General features: G+C 40.0%; 1 protein-coding gene across 15 annotated transcripts in view; it reads left to right on the top strand.

Annotated features, from left to right (window-relative positions):
• The first annotated feature begins 80 nt into the window (after positions 1–80).
• ATXN2 (ataxin 2) overlaps positions 81–25,294 on the top strand; it is a 52,510-nt gene continuing 27,296 nt past the window's right edge. For 11 of the 15 annotated variants that reach the window (XM_056355921.1, XM_056355884.1, XM_056355912.1 and 8 more), the window contains exons 1-10: positions 81–341; positions 7,139–7,175; positions 8,840–8,899; positions 9,672–9,743; positions 9,980–10,130; positions 18,032–18,156; positions 19,422–19,513; positions 22,247–22,444; positions 22,961–23,139; positions 24,652–24,861. In XM_056355921.1, coding sequence (XP_056211896.1) covers positions 223–341; positions 7,139–7,175; positions 8,840–8,899; positions 9,672–9,743; positions 9,980–10,130; positions 18,032–18,156; positions 19,422–19,513; positions 22,247–22,444; positions 22,961–23,139; positions 24,652–24,861 — 1,243 coding nt within the window. In that variant the 5' untranslated portion in view covers positions 81–222. Of the gene's footprint in view, positions 342–7,138; positions 7,176–8,839; positions 8,900–9,671; positions 9,744–9,979; positions 10,131–18,031; positions 18,157–19,421; positions 19,514–22,246; positions 22,445–22,960; positions 23,140–24,651; positions 24,862–25,294 lie in introns of those variants that run through there. The other 4 variants (XM_056355953.1, XM_056355945.1, XM_056355936.1 and 1 more) reach the window with 2 other exon arrangements.

Below are 25,294 nucleotides of genomic sequence, written 5' to 3'. Positions count from 1 at the left end.
CTCCACTCGTCCGCCGGCCCGGCCCGGCCTCCCCCCCCCCCCCCCCCTCCCCCCCCCTCCGCGGATCCCTCCGCGCCGCCCTCCGCTCCCTCCGCCCCGCTCGCACTGTTTGGGAGCAACCGGCCGAGCCAGCGGCGCCCCGGCCCCGGCAGCGCAGCGAGGCCCCGCGGACCGGCCCTCGCTCAGCCCCGGCGCGCACCCCCGGCCCTCTCCCCTCTCGTCATGTCCCTCAAGCAAGCGGCGGCGCAGGCCGCCGGCAACAACCGCAAGCCCCCCGGCGGTGGCGGCGGCGGCCCCGGCCTCCCGTCAGCCGCGGGCGGCGGGAGGCAGAACATGGGCAGGTGGGTGCGCGGTAGTGGCGGGCCCGGCCTTGGCCCCGGCTCCGCCGCGGAGAGCCCGGTGCGGGCACCGCTCCCCCCCGCTCCCCCCCCCCCCCCTCCCCCCCCCGCACCGGCCTCCATGGGCGGCGGCGCGGCCGAGAAGGGGGAGCGGGGCCTGCTGCATGGCGGGGGACGCGGCCCGGCGCGGGGGGCTCCGCCCGGTGGGGCGGGAGCCGGCATGGCGGCGGGCGGGGCGCACGCAGGCCCGCCGAGGGACCCGCCGGTTCCGCAGTGCCGTCGGGGCGAGGCCGCCAGGCCAGGCCGCCGCCGGTGCCCTTCAGGCGGCCGGGGACGGCGGAGGGCACGGCAGGCCCTCCATTTTCCGTGGCGGGGTGGCGGGCGAAGCCCCTCGCGGCCTGGCCGGGGCCTTGCGGAGGGGCCGAGGGGCGCCGCTTCTCCCGGGCCAACGTGACCCGCCTGCTGAGGAGGCGGCGGCGGGGGCCGGCGGCCGCACGTGCGCGGGGGGCCGGCGGCGGGAAGGTGCCGGCCGCGATGGCGGCGGGGCCGGGGGGCGGCGGGGCCGGGCGGGGGAGGGGGCCGGAGCCGCCTTCCTGCCCGGTGCCTGCCGGCGGAGGCCCGCCTGCGGCGGAGCACCTCCGGCTCGCCGGGCTGTATTTTTTAAATCTAAATCCAAATATTTTTTTTTAATTTTGGTTTTTTTTTTTTCAATTTATTTAAATCGCAATCGAAATGCTGGCGGGCGGGCAGGCCGCGGCAGCGCCGGCTGGCCCCGCCGCTGGGTGGTGGTGCCAAGCGCGGCTGCACTTTCTCGCCGGGGTGGGGGGCGAGCCGTGGGGGTGCTGCCGCAGGCTGCTGCCCGGCTCCCCCTCCCCACGCACGCTGCGGAGGCCCTGCTGGCTCCTGGAAGATTGAGCCTCCTCGGAGAGCGTTAGCTACACAAATTCACCCATCTTTGAGGGAGAGGAAGGAAAAAAAAATAATAAACTTTCTAGTGTTGTGATTTCTTTTCCAGTGCTGTGGGGGTCCTAACAAACAATCAGAGCAGGACAGTAACAGTTTTGAAGGTCATAGTCACTCAGGGCAGTTTCATTTCAAGTTTTATTCGTCTTACTCCTTGACTTTTAATTCTTACGCAGTTTTGTGCGTTGTTTTTGTTGGTAATAAAACAGAATTTGCAGCGGTCCCATTGTTGGGCATCACTGGAAATACGGTTCTGCTTTGTTACCAGTCTGTGGAACTGGAAGTGGAAAAGCTTTGCTAGGATTGGAAAGGGCAAAATAAACTTAAATAATAACAATAATACCTCAGTAGTTCATTGCAATGATTTAATAGTTTTTACGTATGGCTGTTTAGATTGAACCTCATGTTTACTGTGCTTTGCTAAACTGTTATCCCTGCCAACATATAGTGGCACTGTAGAGGTTAACGTGAAGGGCAACAAAACCTACAGCTTTTTTTTTAAATTCAGTAGGATGGTCAGCACTTGTCTCTGTAGATTAGGGAATGTGAGCTTCTATTTCTCTCCGAGTTTTAAGACTAAAGCCATTGGATTTCTCCTCCCAGTGTTGCATTTCTAGTTTTGTTGGATAAATTCCACTTCAAAACTCCTTAGGGAGTTCTAGTGGGGCTGTTAGGCAGCTGGCATGTTCCCTCAGAGGTGTTCACGTTCTCCTTTTTTGTCAATCTATTTTTCAAGTTATTTCTGAGTGAGGGGTCTGTAAAATCCCAGCCCCTGGGTTGGTGGAACCCCATGGAGTACCTTCAGAGAACTTCTATTGCTGTCCTAAAGAAAAGTCTTGTTATCATGGGAGTGCAAATTCAAAGATGGTTCATGTAAATGAAAAGCTAAGTGGCTTCTCTGTTCAAAAAAACCCAAATTGTTTTTTAGCTGGCCTGCATCTTGGTTCAGATTTGAAGCATTATATTATTTAATAGAAACTTAAGCATCTCCAGTTTATGCCAAGCTTTCTTCCTAGCAGCTCATTTCCCTGCAGCACTAGCATTCTCTTTCTTATCTTCTTGAGATGGAAAATGTTACTCTTCATGGCTATGTTGCTCTTAGATGCTTAGGTTTGGGTAGAAAACTTATTAATAACTGTACTGGACCCAATTTTCTGCTGTGTGTTTATTACTGTAAGACTTAATTGGGCAAAGCACCTGGTCCTTTTACATTGGATAGTGAGTGGAGGGTCAGCTTTGTTCACTATGTTTGTTACCATGGTTTTGTAATGATGGATATATGTATTTCACGTTAGAAAAGGTAAAATCTTGTGTGAATAAATAAAGCATTCCAGTATTTGTTTTCATGATATTAATTTCTTTTACATTAAGAGGAAACATCACAAATCAAGGTATCTTTAAAGGTGTGCAAGAAGAAAAAACAAGAATACCTTTTTGTATGAGGAGGCACTAAGTGAAATGCTACATTTGTTTAATGGCAACTGCCTGTGCAATATGGCAGATGGGAAGTCAGGCTGTAGGGGGGGATGCCAGTAGCACGTTGAGCTGTAATTGGAGAAAACGTAGACCTCATACACAAACCTGCTAGTCAAAACATTATCTAACATCTACTTTTTGTGGTTTAGTTCAGTTTTGCTTTTATACAAGCACAGGAAGGTTAGCTGTCCTGTGATGGGAAGTTGCATCTGTCCCAGCATTCCTTGAATTACTGCATCCTTTTTTTGTTATTCATTTTTCCCCATTGTTGTTTTGTCTGAAGCAAACACCTCTTACTTAGGTTTGAGGTGGTTACTTGTCTAGTTACAATTGTGGCAGAAGGTCTTTTTCCTTCTTATTTGGTAACTTTCTTGCCTAACTGGACTTGGGACTCAACTTTAAGAATATCGTGAGTTACCATCTTTTATAAAATGGCTTTGCCCATTGAACAATTAAAATTGAAATGACCCCATGTTGCATAGCTTGCTTTTGAGGCTTAACACTTCTGGTCTATTCTTTATTTTCCTTTTTCCTTGATGTTTTTTATTACCCTAACTAAAGGCTTAAGTAAAGGGCAGAAGAGGAGGTGTCCATTCTATTCAGACAGAAGTAATTGGGAATATTGAGTGCAGAGGTGCTCCGATGTAATGGAAGTGACTGTTGTGGAGGTTTGATCACTAGTGTCATTCAGAGTTTTTCTAGTTCATTCTAACGTGTTTGTGTATGTCGGTTTAATACAACCGTGCTAAACTGCTGAGCAAAATGAATGGGTAACCTGCAGGTCTCTCCTTATCACTGTTAATGGACTTTAGTATGATATTATATACCCACTTTTGAGGTAGTTGTTATTTAACAACTGATTTCATGGCAGTATGTGAAGAAGGTTTCTTCAGTGACTTAAGTCCATCAACAGGTTACAGATGGGCATTGGGTCAGACTTGAGTCAGATTACTTACATGTTCAGACACTACAGAGGTTGTCATCTTGTAGGAAGACAGAGGCTGACATTATTAATGTTAGTATTAGGGAAAAACTACAGAAAACAATGCTGCAGGACTTCTTGTGTAATCTTAATTTGACAGTTTTGATTTATTTGACTTACATAGACAAATAGTGCGCTTAAATAAAACTTTGTATTTCTGATTTCTCCTTTAGAAGAAAGCTTTACCAGCTCTCTGCACTTGTAATGAAAGTTCTTTAGAGTATCCTGTAAATTTGTTTTCAAAGCTGTAGTAATGTCAGCCAGTGCTCCAGAAACATCTATTAACTCTTGTTAAATACAACAGTCTTTGTAGGTGCGCTTCTGCTGTAGACATTAATTGCAGTATGGTTACATTTGTTTCTTAGTCTCAAAGTGAAGATGCTGCTGCAGAGACAAGGCTTGTGTCCCTTGTCTTAGTTTTCACTTAACTGGAAAAATATAAATGTGTGACCTTGTTTTGCTTATACAAATGCTCTATGTGGCATGTAAACATTAGGGTGGGAGGTGAGGGATGCTAAGGAGTAGGACAGTAAATGCTCATAAAAATAGAAAAAAAAATTGCAAGTTGCTGCTGGGGGGAAATGTTTATTGAGCAGGGCTTGGGATTAAGCCCTTGCAGAGACTTTCACTTTTAAGGTGTGACTGCTGGCATGCGATAAATTGGCTACTAAGTTTAATTGCTTGGTGGTTACTTTGTCTGGTGCAGCACTTTTCTGACTTTGTGACTTTGCTACCTCAAAGCTTACAAGTTTACAAGTGGATTTGCCAAGCTGGTGTGCCTTTTCCCAGGCCTGCCTTTATCCCCATTTTTGCAATATGAAATGTATTTTTTTTTTATTTACTATACTTACTGTAATCAACATGTGGTTTTAGATAGCAGTACCAAATTGCTGCTGACACTTCTAGTTTCCCCCACCCCCATTTCTTAGTGTTACTCTCCTGTTTTAAACTGTGATAGACTTCTAGTAAAGGCCATCTACTTTCTGCTTTTGTAAAGGTCCTAGAATTTTTTTTTTGTATGATGCATCAAAGATATGTCAAAGGGTGGTTTGAACTTGAGTCTTCTTCACCTGTTGGAATATAAACCTGAAGCCAATGGCCTTGGTTTTAGCAGAAGATACACAGTTTCAATTGAATTGTAGCATTGACAGAATTGGTGAATGTCTTTCCTTTTTTTCTGATCGTTTGTGTTTAGCAGTTGTAGCTGGAAAACAAGAGGTCAGGTCTGTAAAGACACCTGTTAGATCAGAAGAGCATATAGAATTTCTGCAAGTAGCTTAACTCTTGGTCTGATGTAGAAGTTAGGACCTCTTGCCAGTGTGGATGCACACAATCAGATTGTTTTGTAAAGAAACGTGGGTAGGAACAGTAATTTTGGAAATGTGGTAAGAGATGAAAAATCTAGAACACTTAGGTTCTTAAGAGAATACTCCAAGCTTCTGACAACTCTAGCAACCCAGTTATTTAACTTCTAAGAATACTTGTCACTAAAAGTGGGAGCGCTTTCTATTTCAACGACATCTCTTTCGTTTTTGACCATTTCTACAGCTGATGTAGGAAGGAGTATCTTCTAAAATCTTTTGAGACCAACAGAGGGAACTGGTGAAATCATTTGACTTTGGCCATGTTCTTTGAAAGACTGTGTTGTTGACACTTTTGACTGTAATAAAAGGAAAAATCAGAACTGGCCTGTACCTCTCTTTTATTTGTGTGTTTCGCATCTGGTGAAATGACTTTTCTGAAAGAAGAGGATAGTTCATCTGAATATTATGCAAAATTTATGTTCCAGGTTCGCAAAAAGCTCTTTTCAGCACTGTGCTATGGGTAGCCATTTGACAAATGGCAGACTTAGGAAATGGTGAGACCTGCTTGTCTCCAGAGTGAGCCTGAAGCTGTGAAACTGCCTTATGGGAAGCTAAGGCTGATAGATAATTAAATAAAGGCTATTTACATTAGTTTTTTTTTTTTTTTGTGAGATTAGTGCTCTGCAAGTATTCTGAAAATGTCAGCAAGACATCCGAAATTTGCCGTTGTTGCCAATCAGCAAATGCCATCGGTGTGCGTGATGCTGTATGAGACCACGTTTCTGTTTCAGAGGCTTGTTTTCTTAAACGAATCAGGTGATAGTTTAGTGGTTTTTCATTTTTACTTCATTAAGGCCTTTTATGGTTCTCTGATGGACTTGCTTATTTCTGCAGAATTTATCAGCGGGATCTTTATGTTCATTGAGAGAAATGTCTTTGATTTCTTGACTAACTCATGAGCCCTATTTATAAGGGCATGTTGTTTTGAGAGCAAGGTTGTATTAAACCACAGCATAGTGTTTTCAAAAGCAATCGAATGCAGTTGATGTTCAGTTGGATTTAGATTTCAGCGGAGTTTGACTCTTTTGAAACATACACATGATTCTTTGGGTCTCTTTAATTAAAGGATTGTGCACCTGTAAGGTGGGTCTATTTAAAAAAATAATATTTTTTTTTAATAAAGACTTCATTTTGCCTCTCATTACAGTGTGCATTCCTGAAGTCGTCATAATACAGATCGAAATAACTGATAAATGTTTGAAATTAGGACTTCTTGGTACAAGGAAGTAGCTTTGAAATAAGGCAGACCAGCAAAGTTGAAGAATTGTAGCTGTTGCAGACTAGCTAGCTGCAGGGCTGTTGTTGGCACTCAGATGTCTAAGGTGGAGGGTGCAGACTGTTACATCTCGGTTTGCAAGGGACTTGGAGGTTGATTTAAAAGCTTTTTGAAATGTCCCAAGTGCTATGTATTGACAGATTTACATTAAAAGTTTTCAAGGGGATGGACAGACTTAACCAGTTGCACTTGCTGGGTTGTGGGTAGTAGTTCTAAGCAAGCTCTGTGGGTGGGGCCTTAACTATCAGGGCTCCTCTGGACCTTGCAGCATGGGGCAGTTACTTGGGTGGCCCTTAGACAGATGATGACGATATATTGAGCCTCTGGTCTTAGAGGGGGGACCCTGTGCTAAGTAGGGATTGGCCTGAGAATGGGGTTTGGTTTTGTATGCCAGTAAGTTTTGGAATTTGATTTAGTTACAGGATTCTGCATAAGTAATAACATTATTTTGTTTTGTTTTGTTTTTTATAATGACATAGGCTTAGTATTTTCTTCATTTTGTCCTTTATTGTAGGTAATATTGCCTACTAACCAGTGTTACTTGCTTGTAGGTCAGTAGTTTGGAGGGTCAATGCCGTGGGCCCTGTAGTTGTCAAGTTCTGCTCTAGAGGAGTGCTCTTTTTCTCTGATCCCGTTCTCAACACTAAATTAAGATGGGTTTTTGAATTCTTACTTGGTAAGAAATTTACCAGTTTCAGCAGTTCTTTTAATTGTATCCCATCTATGTATTTAATTTCAGAGGTCGGAGCAGTGGCAAGGGACCACCTCAGCCTACAGTAAGTATATGCTTTTTTCCCCCTCATTGTACCGCTTCTAGATGTGAGGAAATAACTTATGTACAGTGAACCCAAGTATCAGTGTAAGAACAGCTAATACTGGCATAGTCTCTCAATTTTTCCTTTGGATATTGTGATGAATATTTTAGACTGAGGTATGCTTTTCTAAAGATGTAGCATCTTGCATTCATTTAAGCCTCCTGAGAGGCTGAAGGGTGGAAGGCTGACTTAAACTTTTGACTACACTGCTACAAATTTTCTGCATTTTCTTGCAATTCTACTTGTAGATACGGTAACATTTAACTTAAGGCAGTGCTTCTGAATTAGTTCCTATTTGAAGATTCTGATATTGGCTTCTCCCTTAAACAGATGACAGTAAAACAGCATTTAGTTAAACAAAAATAACAGTCTTGTTTAGCTTTACTATGAAATAGCTAACCCAATATTATCAGTAACCTGAATGTACATTTAGTTGCTGTCAAGGCTATATATTATTGAAGTATAGGTGTAGCTTGTAGAACATAATTTTATCAAAGCTAAAGATGTGGTTCTCGATTTTAAAGAGTGGATCTTTGAACTGCCCTAATCAAATATTTGCTAATTTGTTATTGGCCCGGTTTTCAAGATGATTAATTTTGGGGAATGGGGCAGAAGTAGGAAGGTTTAAAAGGACTATAGTTTGCTTACATAAACATTTATTGAAGACCTCAAGACACTTCAGTAAAAATAAAGAAGCTTTGAGGAAGAGTGGTGAAAAAGGTCGTACGCAAACACTAAACATTATCAAAGTGTTAGTCTGTATGTCCTCTACTGTTACCATAGGAGCATCCTTAAAAACATGTCTTTGCAGACCAGGAAGGTGGCTTAACATGCAGGAGTAAGTAGATTAAGTAGCTGACAGTTTAACAGATATGTTGTCAGTTAAAAATCTCGAAATATGGTGATGTCCTTGCATGTTTCAGCATCTCTTTTCTTCACAAGCATGAAGTTGACAGGGAGAGATACCAGACCTTGCAACAAAACACAGACACCCTTGCCTCTTCATGTGACCTTATGCAAGCAAGCATGTCATCTAGCAACCTGGGTGATACTTGGGCAGTTCTTCTAGTGTAGGATCTCAGATTCTGATACTGCAGTGAATTACTTTTGGCTAATTTAATGATAGGTTTTGTAGCTCTTTGGTGCGCCAGGATTTGATGACTTCAGCTTCTGTTAATGCATGTAATCAGGTCTGTTAGATGAAAAGATGTAGTTCAGCGGGCCCTGAAAACACCTTTTTACTTTTACAGCAGAAGTACCATATCCTGTTGATGGCTCTTAAGCCAGGGAGGGATGTTAGCAGGGCTTTTTCAGTTAGGAGTCTGTGCACACAAGCTTCACCCAACCAGCAAGAGATTTCCTTATTGAGTGGTTAGGGGCACTCTGTAGATGTTTATCCTGTTTGGAAGGGTGTTCAGATCTTTAATTGATCAGAGAAGGGGTAAGGGTCCTCTGGAAATCTCATGTGACCTCAGTTCTATGTATATTGACTGAGTAAGGTTTCGGACCAATGTTTCTAGGAACTAGTACTTACTGGTGAGAGCCTGCGTTATTTTTGGTGTACTGGCTTTTTGAATTGTTACAAATGTTTCTCCTATATTCATGATGTCTTTTTTATTTTCCAGATTTCTTTCGATGGCATCTATGCAAACATGAGAATGGTTCACATACTTACATCAGTTGTTGTAAGTCTTCATGTTTGGAAGGGGGGTAAACAGTTTCTATGGTGACAGAGAATTGTTAACTAGTCCACTAATTGTAATATAATGGAGTGAATATTAATCTTCAACAGTAGACGTCTTTTGCCAAGGTTGAGCTTTAAAGAATCACAGTAACAGCTATTCTGTATTTTTGGCTTGGAAAGATTCGCATACAATTTGCAGAGGCATAGCTAATTTCTTAGGTGCACTGGTCATATTTTGATTTTTTTTTTTGTCTTCAGAGAGGTTATGGATAAATAAAAATGAGTCTGTGTGCAGGGAATGAAAGCCTTTCTTGCCAGATATTAAAGGAAGTGCTGACATGCCAAAATTAAGTAAGGTGGACTGTCCCACATCTGCTTGAGTCCAGGCTAAGACTTCATCCTTATTTGTACCCACACATATGCATAGATTTCCATCCCCGCCTCTCCCCCCAAAAAGCTTGTTTGTGTGCATTAACTGGTCAGGATTCTTGTGAGTACCAAATATGCTTCTGTGAGTGTCTTTGCATCCCTTCAGAACAGATGTTGGTACATACTCAGCTGTTTCCATCTGCAGAACACAGTGGCGTGTTTATAAATGGGCAAATGTCAAATGAGTAGATTTGACTAAAAACTGAGCTGTGTTTTTACACATTGTACCTATCTAAAAAATAAATCTTTGATTTTTATAATTTCTCAGATTTTCTCATAAAAAATAAGATTTGTAATTTCTCAGGCTGGTAGAAAGCTGTATTTTCATTTTTCTTGCATTCTAGGGATCCAAATGTGAAGTACAGGTGAAAAATGGTGGTATATATGAAGGAGTTTTTAAAACCTACAGTCCTAAGGTAATTTTTTTAATTTTGACTCTTCCCTACTTTAAAAGATCCTAATACTGAATAATCAATGTTTGATTAAAATTTGGATGTTTATTATGAATGATTTTGACTATTCATGTCTGGGTTTACACAAGAAGACTCATTTTTGCAACCTGTTGTAAAAGCCTGGTTTTTTGCAAGTATGCGAAGTTACAGAGTAGCTTATTATGTATTAAGTTAGTGTGTTCTGTTTATGTCTCTAATAGTGTGATTTAGTGCTTGATGCTGCTCATCGGAAAACTGCAGAATCCAGTTTGGGGCCAAAACGTGAAGACATACTGGAGAGTATCTTGTTCAAGTCTTCAGATTTTGTTATGGTGCATTTTAAGGATATGGATACCAATTATGCGAGAAGAGGTACACTGGTTTTTAAAGTTGTCTGTATCTTAAGATCATAAGTCAAGATTTTTCAAAGTAGATGCTTTAGGATCCAAAAACTAAAGTTCACATTTAGACTCTTAATGAGTGCAGAACATCCAAATATACCATTAAAGTCAATGGAAAGAGTGGATGCTCAGCACCTCCTGAAATCAGAAAGTTATCAAAATTTTGAAAATGGGTTGTAGAACCTTTGTGAGGGTGCTCTGCTTTGAGTGGCTGGTTTTGGTGTCTGGAAAGCAAATCCTTAGTGGTGTTACAAAACATATTACAGATCTTGAGGGAGGTTGGTTTTGTTTTTGTAAATATCTTTCTAAATTAGTCTGGTAAATGCTATATGAAAATCCATGAATACACAAATTCTTTATAAAAAGGTTATTGTTCTAGTTGATACGTATATATAAAGTCTATATTTAGCTAAGTAACATTTGTCTCTCAACAGGCGTTCATATAAATGTTCTAAAAATACTACTGCAAATGAAGCTAAAAATTCTTAGAAAATCCACTATTTGTCTTTTTAAATTTCTGCTTTACTGCTTGTAGATCTGTAGGTCAGGCTCTCAAAAATGCAGAAGAACCTAGTGAGGTGGCAGGATAGTGGTCTTAAAATCTGGAAGACATGGCTTGAAACTGTCAGATTTGAATGATTTTACAGGCAGCCTGGCAGCCTTCACATTTCTTTTAGTGTCTGACCTCCAAGACCTTAATTATTTTTCTAGAACCTAAGAGGCTCATAAGTCAGACAGCTCTAGTTCCTTTGCAGGTTTTTTTTGGGCAGCATATCTCAAGGGTTTTTGTGTTTATGTTCCTGATCTGCTGGGCTAAGGAATAAAAGCTAATACATAGCTTTCTGTGCCACGGAGTGAAATTGCGGATCTGTACATTTTCAGGTTAATCAACAACTATCACTGGGAGCTAAGTGGTTATTGTAATGCATGTGCTTTATTCCCATGTAGCAGTGACTTAGAGATGTGTAGAGACTGGTGGACATTTAATGAGATCTTTCTTTTTTCACCTTGTGTTTGTACGTGCATGTGTTCTTGCCTGATGTAAAGCTGAAGAATGAGAGGCTTGTTGTTTCAAGGCATTTGCTTTTCCCAGAAGAAGATGCATAATGTCAGAGCAAATGTAGCATTGAAATGCAGATAAGTTCCAGGTTCAGGATGGGACTTTGAATTTAAATCACACGAGAGCTGTTTCGTAATGGGTCTGCTATGAACATCACTTTAATGTAAATGCAAACTGGGCTCTCCCATTACCCAATCTTTATAGATTTTGAGCAGACAGAATGAAGAATATACTACTACTTCTAGAATAATTACTCAGTGGAAGTTTTCTGGAAGAAAATGACTGCTTCAGGTTGAACAGTTGCTCAGTTTACTTTATTAGGTGGAATGTCTTTCATTCTAAGCCTCTTAAGTAGCTGGAGAGGAGACCTGAAAGCAGGCTGTATAGATGGAGCAAGATTAACGGGAAGGCTGCAAAACTTAGTAACTCATAGCAGGTAGATTAATCTGCTTTCCATTTTGTCTCAAAAACGTATTATCTTGGAATGACGCTGGAAAGCGTAAGTTAGTCTCTGAGCACACCTGCAAATTAGAGCAATGATGGGCTTTCTGCTTCATGGGATATTAAATAAGCAAGGATTCAAAAGAATGGAAGTGTATGAACATGCATGCAGGAACTGCTGACCTTTAGTTCTTACAAATAAACCCAGGTCTTCATGGTACCAAGTCAATAAGCCTGTGTATTCACTGAGTCTGAACCCCTAGGTGAGAAGATGGCTCCTTGCCGCCTTTGTATTGGAAATGATTACTGGCTGGTACCCAGAGAAGTTTGACAGTGTTGCACTTATCCAGGAACAGATACTTTTAAATTGCCTAGCCCTTAATGATTTTTGGCTTTCACAGACAAGTTACTAGACAATTTGAACATATTTGATTGGAAAGCAGCTTGCTCTCACTTCTTAAAAAATGTAGTCAAACAAAAGGATGCTTCACAAGCAGTTGCCATAGGAGAGGCTAACCTAGAGTAGGGATTTTTGGGGTCTGTGTGAGTAGTTTCTCCTACTCCTTAGGAGACTACTAGACTTTTGAGGAGGCCTTGAAGTAAACTTCATTTTTGCAAAAGATACTGTTTTGGAAATTTTAGTGCATCCTGGTTTCCTGGTTCAGTATAAGTATCTGGAATTCTATGGATTTTTTTTCTGGCATTTGCTTTGCTGCTGAGCTGGAGGAGCGTAGCAAACGGTGCTCCTGACTGTGAGTCTTGATCTTCTGACTTACCGTCAGACTTGAATAGCAGAGATCTTAGCTGCATTGTCTGCCTGTATGACCAAGCTGGACAGAAGAGACTGGAAGAGTACTGGAAAAGAGCAACAGGTGGGGAGAAAGGGAATGGGATGGATTCTCCTTTCAGAAAAGTGGAGAATACAGTTGTGTCTGAAAGAACCTTCTGAAATAGTCTGCCAGGCACCTTTCATTGCTATCATACTTGTGCAGCTTTGGAGCCGTGAGCTGATAATTCATCCTGTAGCTACATCAGTAGTGTGAGTGCAGGGGAGGTAACGACAGCAGAGGCTTGGGGTGGGTGAAACCACCCTGTCTGGAAGCAGCAGTCTTAGATTTGCTTGTGCCAAGCATGACGTTGCACCATTAGACGCAACGGTGGAGACGGGGTGTGGTGCCTGCCCAGATTGTAGAAATTGGAAGGGTTGGGAGAAGAAATAGTAGATCTGTGTAGATAGGGACGTTGTAACAGTTTATGTTTAAAAAAATCAATCTCTCCCTACTTCTTGGGCCCTTATTTGCCACTCTGTCAATCTGCGTAGACCTTCGTGCTCATGTAGATTCCTGTAAGGCTTCAGAAGGAATGGAAAAGGAGTCACCTGAGGATCTCTTGCTGTGGAATTAGGGCTTTTGCAGTACAGGCAGGCTGATGAATGAAACATGCATTGGAAAACTCAGGTGAAATTGTATTGTATCCATCATTCCCCTTTCAAACTATTCTGTCTGCATTTAAAGAGGGACAGGCACCGTTTTCTGCATGTGGCAGTGGAAACCGACTGCTCAGAATCTGCTCTAACATGCAAGTTGGAATCCTGGGCTGTATGTTAGCCTGTCTTTCTGCTTCACCTTCTGAGGCAAAGGTGAAGTGCCTAGATCTGGTAGCTGCTAGATTAACTTGGGCTGCGTGATTGAAAATTGTATTTCTCCTGTGTTCTGCAGAGCAAGCTTCTAGCAGTGTTTCCTGTAGTCCTAAACGCTGATCTGTCGACAGTGCTGGTTTGCATGTGATTCAAATTTGAGTAAGGCTTCAGAGTGCCTTCTTGGCTTCTCTTGAAAGACAAGACAATTCAACATCATAACGACTGTTAAAGTAAAAGGCTTCTACAATGTTTTTATTGGTTTTTTGGCACCATTACTGCGCTCTGAGAAAAATGTTACAAATCCAATGAAAAAAGGCAGAAGAGAATTGGCTATTTAAGTTTTTCCTTGAATTAGCACTGAAAGTGGCATCCTTCCAGAGAAAGTGTTGGAAGAGGAATAGCGGTAGGCATATTATGAACAAAGGAAGGAAATGTTGGCTCTGCAAAACTGGTGGTAACTGGTTTTAATGTTTCAAATCAGTAGTAAGTAGTTACAAAACAAATGAGAGTTTACTGTTGAAACCTTTAAGGTGAAACCTCAGTTTACTATGGGTCATGCTGAACTTGATCAAAGCTTGCAGCGTGCAGCATGAACGCGTTTGGCACATAATGCCGATTGGTTTAATAGCATTTGAACTGCAGAGTTGCACTGAATTGCGTATTTGTGCTCTTCACCATTAGTAGCTCAAAATATGTTTGTGAAAACAAGCATGTTAAACACTGAAATTAATTAAACCCGGACTCTTAATTGCTCTATTCTGGCAATTTTTTCTTTAAGTCATTTAATAGCACATACTGGCAGAATGTGCCCAAGCTGAGTTTTTCTTAGAATGTGTAAATTTAGTTTGCCTTTACTTAATGTGAATTTCTGTTGCATAGGATTGTCCTTGGGATTTTTTTTTTCCCCAGTTAGCAGGCTTTAAAACAAGACACGAGGTCTTTGACATCAAACTTCTTGGTTAGGAGATGTCACATTAAGCAGATACAGAGGCAGTGGGGGCTAATTGAGTGTTACAGCTCAGTCTCTTTGTTTGACCAGTTTTCATTTGATCTTTAACTTGAGTTTTACCATGTAGAAAAGGAATTGATTAAAAATTTGGCCATGCCAAGGTGTCATGTGAATTGTGCATTCAACAGCTAAGAGATATGAGGCACCAGATAAAGGGGGTGGGTGAGCTTGTGCAGTCAGTGTCTTGTCTGTTACTACTCTGCCAAGAGGCGCTTGGAGCAGCAGTTCATGTTTTAGGTTCTACTTTACTAATAATCTTAAGAGCAGTATTTTTGTTTTGGAAACAAGTAATTGTAGAATTTTTTACATATGGTCTCAATTTTGTTGCTCATTAATTTTGGTAAAGTCTTGTTTGACTTGCTGCATTTTTAATCTTGGTGTCCCGTGTGCCTCTCTAGCTGTTTGTTCCGGGAAAATAGTGATCTGTGCCTTGAGGTACTGTTCTGCTACATTTAAACTTTGCCTCAATGCTCATGAGACCATATTGTCTGACTAGAGGTCTGCCTTTGTAGCCTGAATTTCTCCTAACTGTGGATTTTCTTTTGAGTTGTAGAGGTTAAACTGATGTTGCAGTCTCACTTGTGACTTTCATTCTAAAGTGAGAGAGAAATGAAGAGCAGTGAAGCTTTGTGTGCGCCATGTAATACTGGATTCTGCTGGGAAACTTAGTTGACTGTGCACATTTTACTCAGATCTGTAGCATTTGTTAGTGGAGTTTTTGTTTTGACTTGAGGTTTTTTTTCCCCCAGTTCATCTGTATCATTATAATTTTTAACAGCACTCTGCTAAATGTTTATGTGGCTTTTTAAATAAGAAAATTAGTGGGTTGAGTAGATAAGACTTGTTAAGCTAGTATTTTATTTACAGTATCCAGAATGGCACAGTTGTGTATGGAGTTTGTCTGAAGTAATTTAATAGAAATTAAGGAAACATCCTTCTGAAATACCGAAGTTTACCTTCATCAGGTGCTGCCATCAGTCCTTCTAACTCATATTTATCGAGTCTCATTGGAGAAGAGTTCCCTCTACTCCCAGTGAACTAATGCACAAGCAAGTTTCGCAGTTTCTGAAGTGACATAAGCAGCTTCCAACTTGCATTAGTGTAAAATGTCCAATCTGAGCAGACCAAACATGAGACAGTGAATTAATGGTTGGCACAGAAGCAGCACTGGTCTGTCTGGGTGGTGGCAGTGTAGCTACAGGGTATTGATCAGGTAAATGCAGAGTTTCCAAATATTAGAGCCTGACTTTTGCCTCCCTTTAAATGTGCTCTGTAGTTACTACTTAACTGTGAATTGAGGTAGCACTGTTACTACTGTAGTTTTAGATGATGTTTAAACATATCTTCTGTTATACTATATTTTAAAAGCTGTTTGTGTGAAGGGAAACTGAGAGACGTTTTCTTTCAAGTTGGTATACCTTAGAAATCTGTAAGGCTATTTGGAGGGGGTTTTTTGGGAAGCAAAACGGGGAGGTACATGGGGCTGTTACTAGGTGGGAACATTGCTGAGGTTTTACTGTGGAAATGATCTTTGCAAGTTGGGAGATGTATAATCAGTTTGAATATGTCTGTGAGAGGGACTGAAAGAGTTTAGCTTAGCCTGAATTCAACCATATAATGTGAAAAAATCCACCTGTATTTATATCTGATGTCTTCCAATTTTTTCTCTCTCCATATCTGTTGTAGTTCCTTCAGAAACAGGTAACTTTTTTGGCAGTCACTCTATGTCTCTGCATCTTGCCTTTCATAATGCTTTTGTTACCATAATATATAACGGAAACTTACTATCTTTGCTCGCACATTTATGGCACTATAAAACATGCATGCATAACTTCACAGAATCATTTAGAGTATCTTGCAGTTAGTTGGTGACTTCTCTTCTCACCCTTGATTTTTACCTATTCTGAACAGTTGAAAATGCAACTGAAATTTTGCATCAGCACGCAGGTAGTACAACGATAACAATGACTCCATTTCAGAACGGTTTACAAGTAATCCCAAAACCTGCCTGCTAAAGGCATTGCATTTAGTGACGAGCTAAAATACGATGTCACTTGAAAAGTGTTAACCTCCAGCTGCGTGGGTGCTGTCACAGCTTTGGTTGGCAGCCTGTGACATCTCGCAAGGTGATTGATGCAGGTTTTTGCAATTTCACAAGCCCTAACAGTGGTGTGCCTCGTTAGGTGTCTTTCTTTCATTTGGCTTTCTTTTCTTATTTTACTGATTCTTTTGTATTTGAAATGAATGTTTAGCTAATAAACTCTTTATTTTCATACATCTTCTATAACATTTTGTTTCATATAAGCTTATTAACAATGCTTAATTGCTTACCCATAGTTCCTTTGGTCTTTGCATATGAGTTGAGCGAGCATTTCATGAGATAGTGCTGAATGTTGTTAGACAGCCTAAGCACAGTTAAATTTTATGACAGATCATACCAATATATGTGCAGAACTTCCCCGTGAAATTGGGTAAAACAGGAATAAGCTGTCAGCAGTCTCTTTAAAAAAATCTTCAGTGATTGTTTAAAAACTGTAACATCAGTGGCCAACTTCATATGTTGTGAACTCTTCATGATGGCTTGAAAGTTTGTTTTTCTTAGTAAGATTGTACATCTTGCCAAAATTTAATTTAAGCCACGTTATTCCATATCTGACACTGCCTGGTGGTTTGAGCTCATCTTTTCTAAAGGTCTGAAATGTTTGCTCCTTATTTTATCAGCAGAATGATAGTAGGAGATTCTAGATTGAAGGCTTATTTATTTTAGGCTTATTTATTTATTTATAAACTTTTTAAAAGCTTATTTTATTTTTTAAATTTCCTTCTGTTTAAGTATGGCAGCTCTGAGATCTGGTTGCTTACAAATATAAAAGCTTGGCTTCCTTGATGAATGGCTTTGTACCTTTTTTTTCACAGCAATTTAATATTCTAGTATTATTCCTTCTTAAGTCTGGCTTGAATGAAACATGAACAAGTGAAAATAAAAGCTCATGATCTTTATTTTTTTTATGTAAGTTTTTATAATTTTTATAAACAATAGCAGACTTGCTGCTTATTTATTTTCATATCTTGTTGAGAACAAGAGGTAGAGAGTTTCTGAATCTTGCTGTGTGATGTTCTAAGCTGCTGCTTGAAAAAGCTCTTGTAGGAAAGAAGACTTCTCTGTTCATGTCACAGTGAACGGATGCACCAAGCTAATGGGTAATTGAGTTACGCTGCAAAGGGAGTAAAAGTGTGTACGTGCATGTTGGTGTGTTGAGAAGTTGTGGAAATAGAAGAAATTGAGATACTTCGAGGAATGGGATTGGGTTGCATTCATGCTTCTTTGATATTTGCAAAATATGTTAGTGTGCAGTTTTGTGGGCTGTTTGGAAAAGTGTATTATACAAGTCTAGGGTTTTCTAGGGGAATGGGGATAGTCCCCGTCCCCCCCTCCCCAACATACATGTAGCTTGTGTAAAATATTTTGAAATAACTGAAAGTAATCACTGCGGTTCTTCAACATGTTAGAAGTTAGTCTGAACTTTCTTAGTTATTCTAAGTATGAAGGAGGCACCTTTCTAATGTAGTCCTACTGAACACAGCAACTACAAGAGGAGGTGAATGATATTTAATGTGCCTGCAATTCAGCTGTATTTGGTTGTTCCGCAGATAACTAGTGTGTATGTCTTCCTGTACTTAACCAACTTGATTTCACCCCCATCCCTCCCCACTCCATTGTAGATGCTTTTACTGATTCAGCCATCAGTGCTAAAGTGAATGGTGAACACAAGGAAAAGGATCTTGAACCATGGGATGGAGGAGAGACCACCGCCACTGAGGAGCTTGAGGCATTAGAGACAGATGTTGTAAGTAATGCTTTTGTTGTCTCCAATAGTCTGTAGAAAATAACCTATTTCTCTGGACATGCCTTGAAACAATTCCTTAATTTCAATCTAGTAATGAACTTCTGTCTAAAATTGCTGGCCTGCATTGTATGGGTGTATGTTCAGTATTTGCTAGCAGCTACCACAGTACTTTTTTACAATTTGAATAAGAATAGCAGGATTTCAAATGCCACTTTTGGCAAATACTGACAAATGGCAGCTGCTGTGGTAGGGGACATGTTTGACTCATGGACTGGCTGAAAGAGGAGCTTTTATTAAGGACTCCAAATTCAGCAATACACTGAAGTGATTTATGTTTAATCAGAGCATTCCTGTCTGACAAGCATTGCATTTGGAAGTTATGGCGAAATTGTGCTTAGCTAACTGTCTCTGAGCTAAGATGAAGGAAGTTGATGGAAGTCTGACCCACAACTTAATAAGCACAGATACAATCTCAGTGGATTATGAATTGTTAGATGAAGAGTATGGTCTCGAATGATGTTTCTTTATATATCATAGCAGTCAGCTTTTACTCAACCATGTATTCTTTTTAGTAAGGTATTCAGACTGCAATATGTTAAAGAAGATAATATTACTGATTAGAGGAGAATCTAGTCATGTTACTGTGGAGCATATTAACTTTGTCTGGGTAGAACAGTTATCCTGTCAATTTTAGTGTACATATTGTACAGCTGAGATTTATTAGAATACTTAATACTGTCAGTGTTTTATAAAATATTCAAAACATTTATCATTGTGCTTGAATGCAGTAATAGCAGTTTTACTAAAGTGGGGAAGTTGTGCAGATCAACAGGGGGTCTTCTGCCTGTGGTGTGTGTATCTCAGATAATTGCATTAGTAGTGCATTTGAAAAGTTTCAGCACTTGCCACAGCAAGGGACTCTTCTAACGTTCAGAAGTGGCAATTTGCACTTTTTGGAAAAAGCATTCATGTATGTATGTATTTCTTGCTAGCCAGTAATCTTCTAGTACAGAGTTAAAAATAAACCTCATAAAACCAACACAAATACAACAAACAAAACCCACTGCTTTTGAAGGTAAAAATCTGTGCATCTGATGAACAAAGTTCCCTGAAATAAATTGTGGCTTTAGTAACTTTGTTATCTGGACAGTGAATTCATAGGCCCAGGAAAAAGGGCAAAAGGTTTAACTTCTGCCATCAGCCCTTAATTTAAAGGGAATGTATTTCCAATGTCATTTTGAAAAACAAGCATCATTTTCTTCTAGTCTAATGGATGGGATCCCAATGACATGTTTCGTTACAATGAAGAAAATTATGGTGTAGTATCAACTTATGACAGCAGTTTATCTTCTTATACGTAAGTTCCAAAATATTTTGTTATTAGATTTGTATTTAATGTTCTCCCTGGTTTGACAAACTTTATATTCTGAAGGTAATTTTACATACTTTCTAAGTTGTGGAATTGAATAACTGAAAAAGCAATGAATGAATAGTGCTTAAACCTTGCTAGTGTTCTGTGAATGGTTAGATGTAGTGATCATCATATATTCCCTTAAATGGGCGCAGTTCATTCCCATTGCAACATTTTCTGAATTTAGGCATGCAATAATGCTTATTTCTTATGAAAACATTCATGAATAGAGTGGAAAATATCAAACTGTGAAACTGTCTTTACATAGCTGCTATACCTATAGTTTGAATTTAACCTAGCAGAACGGTTCGACTGAGTCCTGATTTTATTGAGGCAGCTGATCTGGTAGATTTTGCAATGTTGAAATGTTGCTGGTAATTAAGGGGGGAGGGTGTATATTGTGGATGACTTGTTCAGCAAACTTGTCCAGATCTAAACTAAAGTTTTAGTTGCAATATAATAACAACTTGAATGTAGAAGTGGTATAAAGCCTGCTCTGGCTACTTTGGCAGTGTGGACCTGTTCCCAATAGTCTGCAGCTATAATGTTAACTGCAACTGCAAAACAAATCAATTGCAGATGTTCAGCCATTGTGAAACATCTTTAATGTTTCCCCACTCTTTTAACTTGCAAAGCGTAAACTGATTTTTTGAATGTCAAGGAATTGCAGTGAGTATTTTGATAATTGTGTGTAGAATTGGAGCACTTGTCTACAGGTCTCTGGTTCAACAATTTTATTTGTACTGTTTTGTTAAAATAGACCTGTAACAGGGTGATAATCAAAGTGTCTTAATCGGCTTACCTTTGAATCCTGGGGAAGTTCTTTCGTATACTTCACTGCTCTAAGTACTTTTTGTACTTTTGAACTTTAGTCTTCCATCTTTCTGCTTTATGGATATTAATGGAAACAGATTAAAAACATGAAGGTGGCTTGAAATGAATTCCATTGTTTCCTAGTCAAGCAACTTACTTTGCATTATCAGTCTGCTAAACTGGGAGACTTTTCCTGATTCTCCAAGTGTGATGCGCAGCAGTGTAGCTAAATGCTTGTATGTACAACTGAAGGATTGTACAGGGTTTCTTGTTTGTTTTCTCTTCCTAGAGCTAAGCATTAGCAGGTATAGTTTGTCAAACTTCATAAAGGTGCAAGTTTGTGGTTTAGCAAGTGTACTGTTTTAATAGGTTGATCAGCTGATGTACATTCTTCTCTTATCACCAGGGTTCTGAACAATGACATATTGCCCATCCCCTTTGTTTCATCTTTACTGACCTTTTCCCTGTTAGGAAATGCAAAATCATTCTTTTGCTTGTTTAGGTTGCCATCAGTGCTACTGCATACATACCTTCATTTTTTTTTCCCAGTCACTTTAAATAGATGAGGATGTATTGGGTATTCTCCTTTCTTGTGCGTATGCTTAATACAGGGTGAGCGAGGCCCGTGACTTAAGGTTTGTATGCATTGTGTTCATGCATATCTTATTTGAGCCAAAGCTTTACGCTGAAGGGTAAGGTTTTAATTTAATATTCTTGTAGTTACCATTGATAAGGCCAGTAAAAATGTGTGCATGGGGGAAAACTTGTGATGTAGTAGCTGAGTGCTGGCTTGGAATTTGGTAAAGCCACTTGTTTTCCTAGTTCATACTCCAAGTATGCCACCAATACTTGAGTAACCTTGCATATATGATTTCATACTTGGTTTTTCTCTCCACCTACTTTCTTTGTTCTTTTTTACATTATTCAAAATATTTGCAGTAGTGAGGTTATACAATGCCCAGCATAGCATGGTCCAAGCCTCAACTGTGTTCTGTATTTTTGTGTAGTTTATTCTAAAGGAAGGTTGGATAAAACAACTTTTGGAACTTAAAATTAGAATCAGGGAGAAACCAGAGTGTTCTTTGATAAAACCTGGTACTTCAACAGAAATTGGAACAGGTGAAATGCAAACCATGGGTGAACGGAAGGAAGTGCCGGGTATGATGTCCATTTCTGGTTATCTTCTTCAGTATTTCATTGCTCGTGCATTGAATTCTTCCTTGGTGGCTTTCCTAAGGAAGCTGTGTATGCTTTTTGCAGTATGCTATTACCTAATATAGATACATGGAATTAATGGTTTTGAGGTCCTAGGACATGGCATATGAGTCATGGGCTTCTGGTCCTGTACTCTAACGTATTGCATTTGTCTTTTCTGCAGTTATTCATAACAGGAAGAGCTAAAATTCTGTGGCTGGAATTATCAAAGGATTAAGCATGTAACTCTAATTTCAGTAGAATTGGGGACTCTTGTGTCCATTGGGAATGTGTAAATAGCTAAAGAAGTTTAGACTTGGTCCCATACGATAAACAACAGACTAAGGCTTTTTATTAGTCGTGTGCTTAACCCTGTTAAAAGTTGGAGCCTTTGCATAGCTTTAGGGACTGGGGATTTTGCAAGTCGTATGGAAAAGCTCTGTACCCAGACCTCAGCTCTCTAGGCTGGTAAATGAAACTGAACTTGCAAATAGTATCAAACCAGTCCAGGAATACTGACATACTTATACTAAAAAAGACAGCAAGTCAACTGGCTTAAAAGTAAGCTTTTTTTACCCTGACTTGGTTAGAATTAATGCTATGTGATTTTTGTAGCTTCTTTGTGCTTTTGAATGCATTTCAGAGATTCTTTTCCTTTCCGTTGTCTTTTAGGGTGCCATTAGAAAGAGATAATTCAGAAGAGTTTTTAAAACGGGAAGCCAGAGCAACTCAATTAGCAGAGGAAATTGAATCAAGTGCCCAATACAAAGCTCGGGTTGCCTTGGAAAATGATGAAAGAACAGAAGAAGAAAAATATACTGCTGTTCAGAGAAATGCTAATGAACGAGAAGGACATGGTGTGAACACTAGGTACTTGCATATGCTATGAATAGTATTTTTATTTAAATTATGTACATATTTTGGTACAGTAGCAATTCACTTATTGAAACTGTGCTTTTTCAGCAGGGCTGATTAGGTTAGGAACCTTGTGTAAACAGTGCTGGTTTTGGCACTCAGGCTTACTTGTACACCTCTGCCTGGCCCTGTATTATCTCTGTAGTGAAACAGACTTCCCCATTCTGATATGTCGCTGTGGTGAATTCATACCAAATTACAGGAAAGGCCGGTGGTTTCGGTATGTCATGGAGAATTTCAGGCATTAGCACTAAATCATTCAGTGTCTGTGGGCTCATAGAAAGTGGACTGTGTGGTCAGTATCAAAAGCCAATTCATGAGGTGAATTTTAGGTCAACATCTGATAGTATTTAGAATTTTCCTTTAGCTCGATTTAGGAAAGATAGAAAGTATCAGCAGAGCGCTGGATCAAGTACTTTTCATTGTCTTTCAGTTCCATCTTAACACTGACAGAAATTTGCTGTCTTTCAGAGAAAATAAATACATTCCACCTGGACAGAGGAACAGAGATGTCCTGTCCTGGGGAAGTGGAAGACAAAATTCGTCAAGGATGGGCCAGTCTGGATCAGGCCCACCAATTTCAAGGTCTGGATCCCATACTTCAGAATTCAGTCCTAACTCTGGAGCAGATCAGAGAGTAGTTAACGGAGGCAAGTATCTGTAGTCTAAATGCATGTGCCTTTTGAAATTGCAGTCAATTGTCTAATTATGTTGAAACTGCATATGGTGTGGTCTTAGGATATGTGTTTCAGAAGCTAGGTTAGCGTTCATCATTTAACACAGAGGTTGCAATTTTGCTTTGGGTTGACCTACTCGTAATGGAATGTGCATTTGACTGCACTGTAGCTTTGCAGAGCAGAAATGTCACTTGTTTTCCTTCTCAGACACCTTTGTCTTAGATGATGGTGCAGTATGCGGTTTTCAAGATTAGAAATGGCTTTATGTACTGCTACTGCCAAGCTCCGCGTGGAGGAGCAGCAATGCTGACACCTAGTGAAAGGGAGGTGGCAGCCGAGGAAGCATCACTCTGTCCTTTCTGGTGCGATTCAGTTTCCCACAAAATAGAATAAAGCAATTTGCTGACTTTACGATGATTTAGGGGGAAAAAAATCATTGTTGGGAAAGTAAGAGAAGCATTAGGGGAAAAGGAATCAACAGCCTTCTCTCCAAATAGCTATTTGAGTATTTCCTGCTATACACATGGGTAATGTTTATAAACAGACATCACTAGGCACTGTATAGCAGGAACTGGTGTTTCATAAAGTGAACACCATTTTTTGAGATGGATTTCAGCAGTAGCCTATCCTTGAGGCATTATTTTTATAAGTTAAAAATGCTGTTACATGAGATTGCTGCGAATAAATGAAAAAATGTGTAAATACTCAAGTGCCTCTATCTGGAGAGGAAGTCTGAGAAACATCTGAAGGTAAGTGAGACTTCCTTTTTAAACACAGTCAGCTGTATAAAGGATATACAACTGAGTCTTGCCCAAACAGTGCTAACCTGGAGATTTGTTTGTAGTCTTTGTGGTTTCTGACATCCTTTTACTCTGCTGAATGAACATCATATACCTAAAACATTCAGAATGGCTTGTGAATTCAATTTCTTTGTTTTGGAAACAATGAACCCTATATCCTAGATTAAAATACTACCTTAATACTTCAGATAACTGATAAAGGCATAAATGTTAGGATTCAGACACTGAACACCGCTGTTTTTTGTAAAGATACAGTTCCTAGAAGTGATATTGCTCATCATTTGGTTTGAAATTAGCAGTTTGTATAGTCAATACTATATGTGAACCGCTGTTTGAGAACCTCTGGTAGCTATTTAAGGACCTTGTCAAGAGTGATGTGTGCTGTAGAACATATATATGATAGGCTAACAGATCAAACTTTACTGTCTATTCCTTAGTAGTATTTGTAGATCCTAATTAACCCTTTGGGGAGTTTGTGACATTCAGATGTTAAATTTGACCTGAAGTGGAGGAGATAACCTTGCAGAGACTTATTTTATTGTTTGCAGAAATAAACTAATCTATCCCCAAAGGGTTAAACATGAAAAATCATTTTGTCATATTTTACTTTTTTTTTCTGTTGACCTTTTTCCCCATAATTTTTCTTTAGTTTTTATACTTTCCTTCATATCATTTGTTCTGTCAGGTGTTCCCTGGCCATCGCCTTGCCCATCTCCTTCCTCTCGCCCACCTTCTCGCTACCAGTCAGGTCCCAACTCTCTTCCACCTCGGGCAGCCACCCCTACACGGCCGCCCTCCAGGCCCCCCTCGCGGCCCTCCAGGCCCCCGTCTCACCCCTCTGCTCATGGTTCTCCAGCTCCTGTCTCTACTATGCCTAAACGCATGTCTTCAGAAGGTACAATACCACGATTTGTTCATGTTTTTGTTTGTCTTTGTTTAACTCCTTTGTGAGTTTAATTACAAAATTGTTTTTCCTCTTCATTACTTAACCTATAATTTGTGTTTAACTTTAGTTTATCAGACTATTTCTATTAACCTTTTTATTTGAAGAACTTTACAAAAACAAAATAAAGCTGTGAAATTTCCCAAGTTGGTACGAAATAAACTCAGCTTTGTAAACGCTGCTCAGTGTCTTAACCCACAGCAACACGCAGGACCTGATAACTTTAGAGAGCATTTTTAGGAATATAAATTCATATAAAATACCAAAATTTTAATACAGTTGTTCAACAAAAAACAATTTCAAATTTAACTAAATTATTGAATTACCTTTTATAAAAAAACAACAACAACAACAATAATAATAATAAAAATGCTGTATTCAGAGA

The sequence above is a fragment of the Falco biarmicus genome, chromosome 1 (genome assembly GCF_023638135.1).
Source record: "Falco biarmicus isolate bFalBia1 chromosome 1, bFalBia1.pri, whole genome shotgun sequence".
Classification (NCBI taxonomy): domain Eukaryota; kingdom Metazoa; phylum Chordata; class Aves; order Falconiformes; family Falconidae; genus Falco; species Falco biarmicus.
This window is presented reverse-complemented; position numbering and strand designations above follow the sequence as displayed.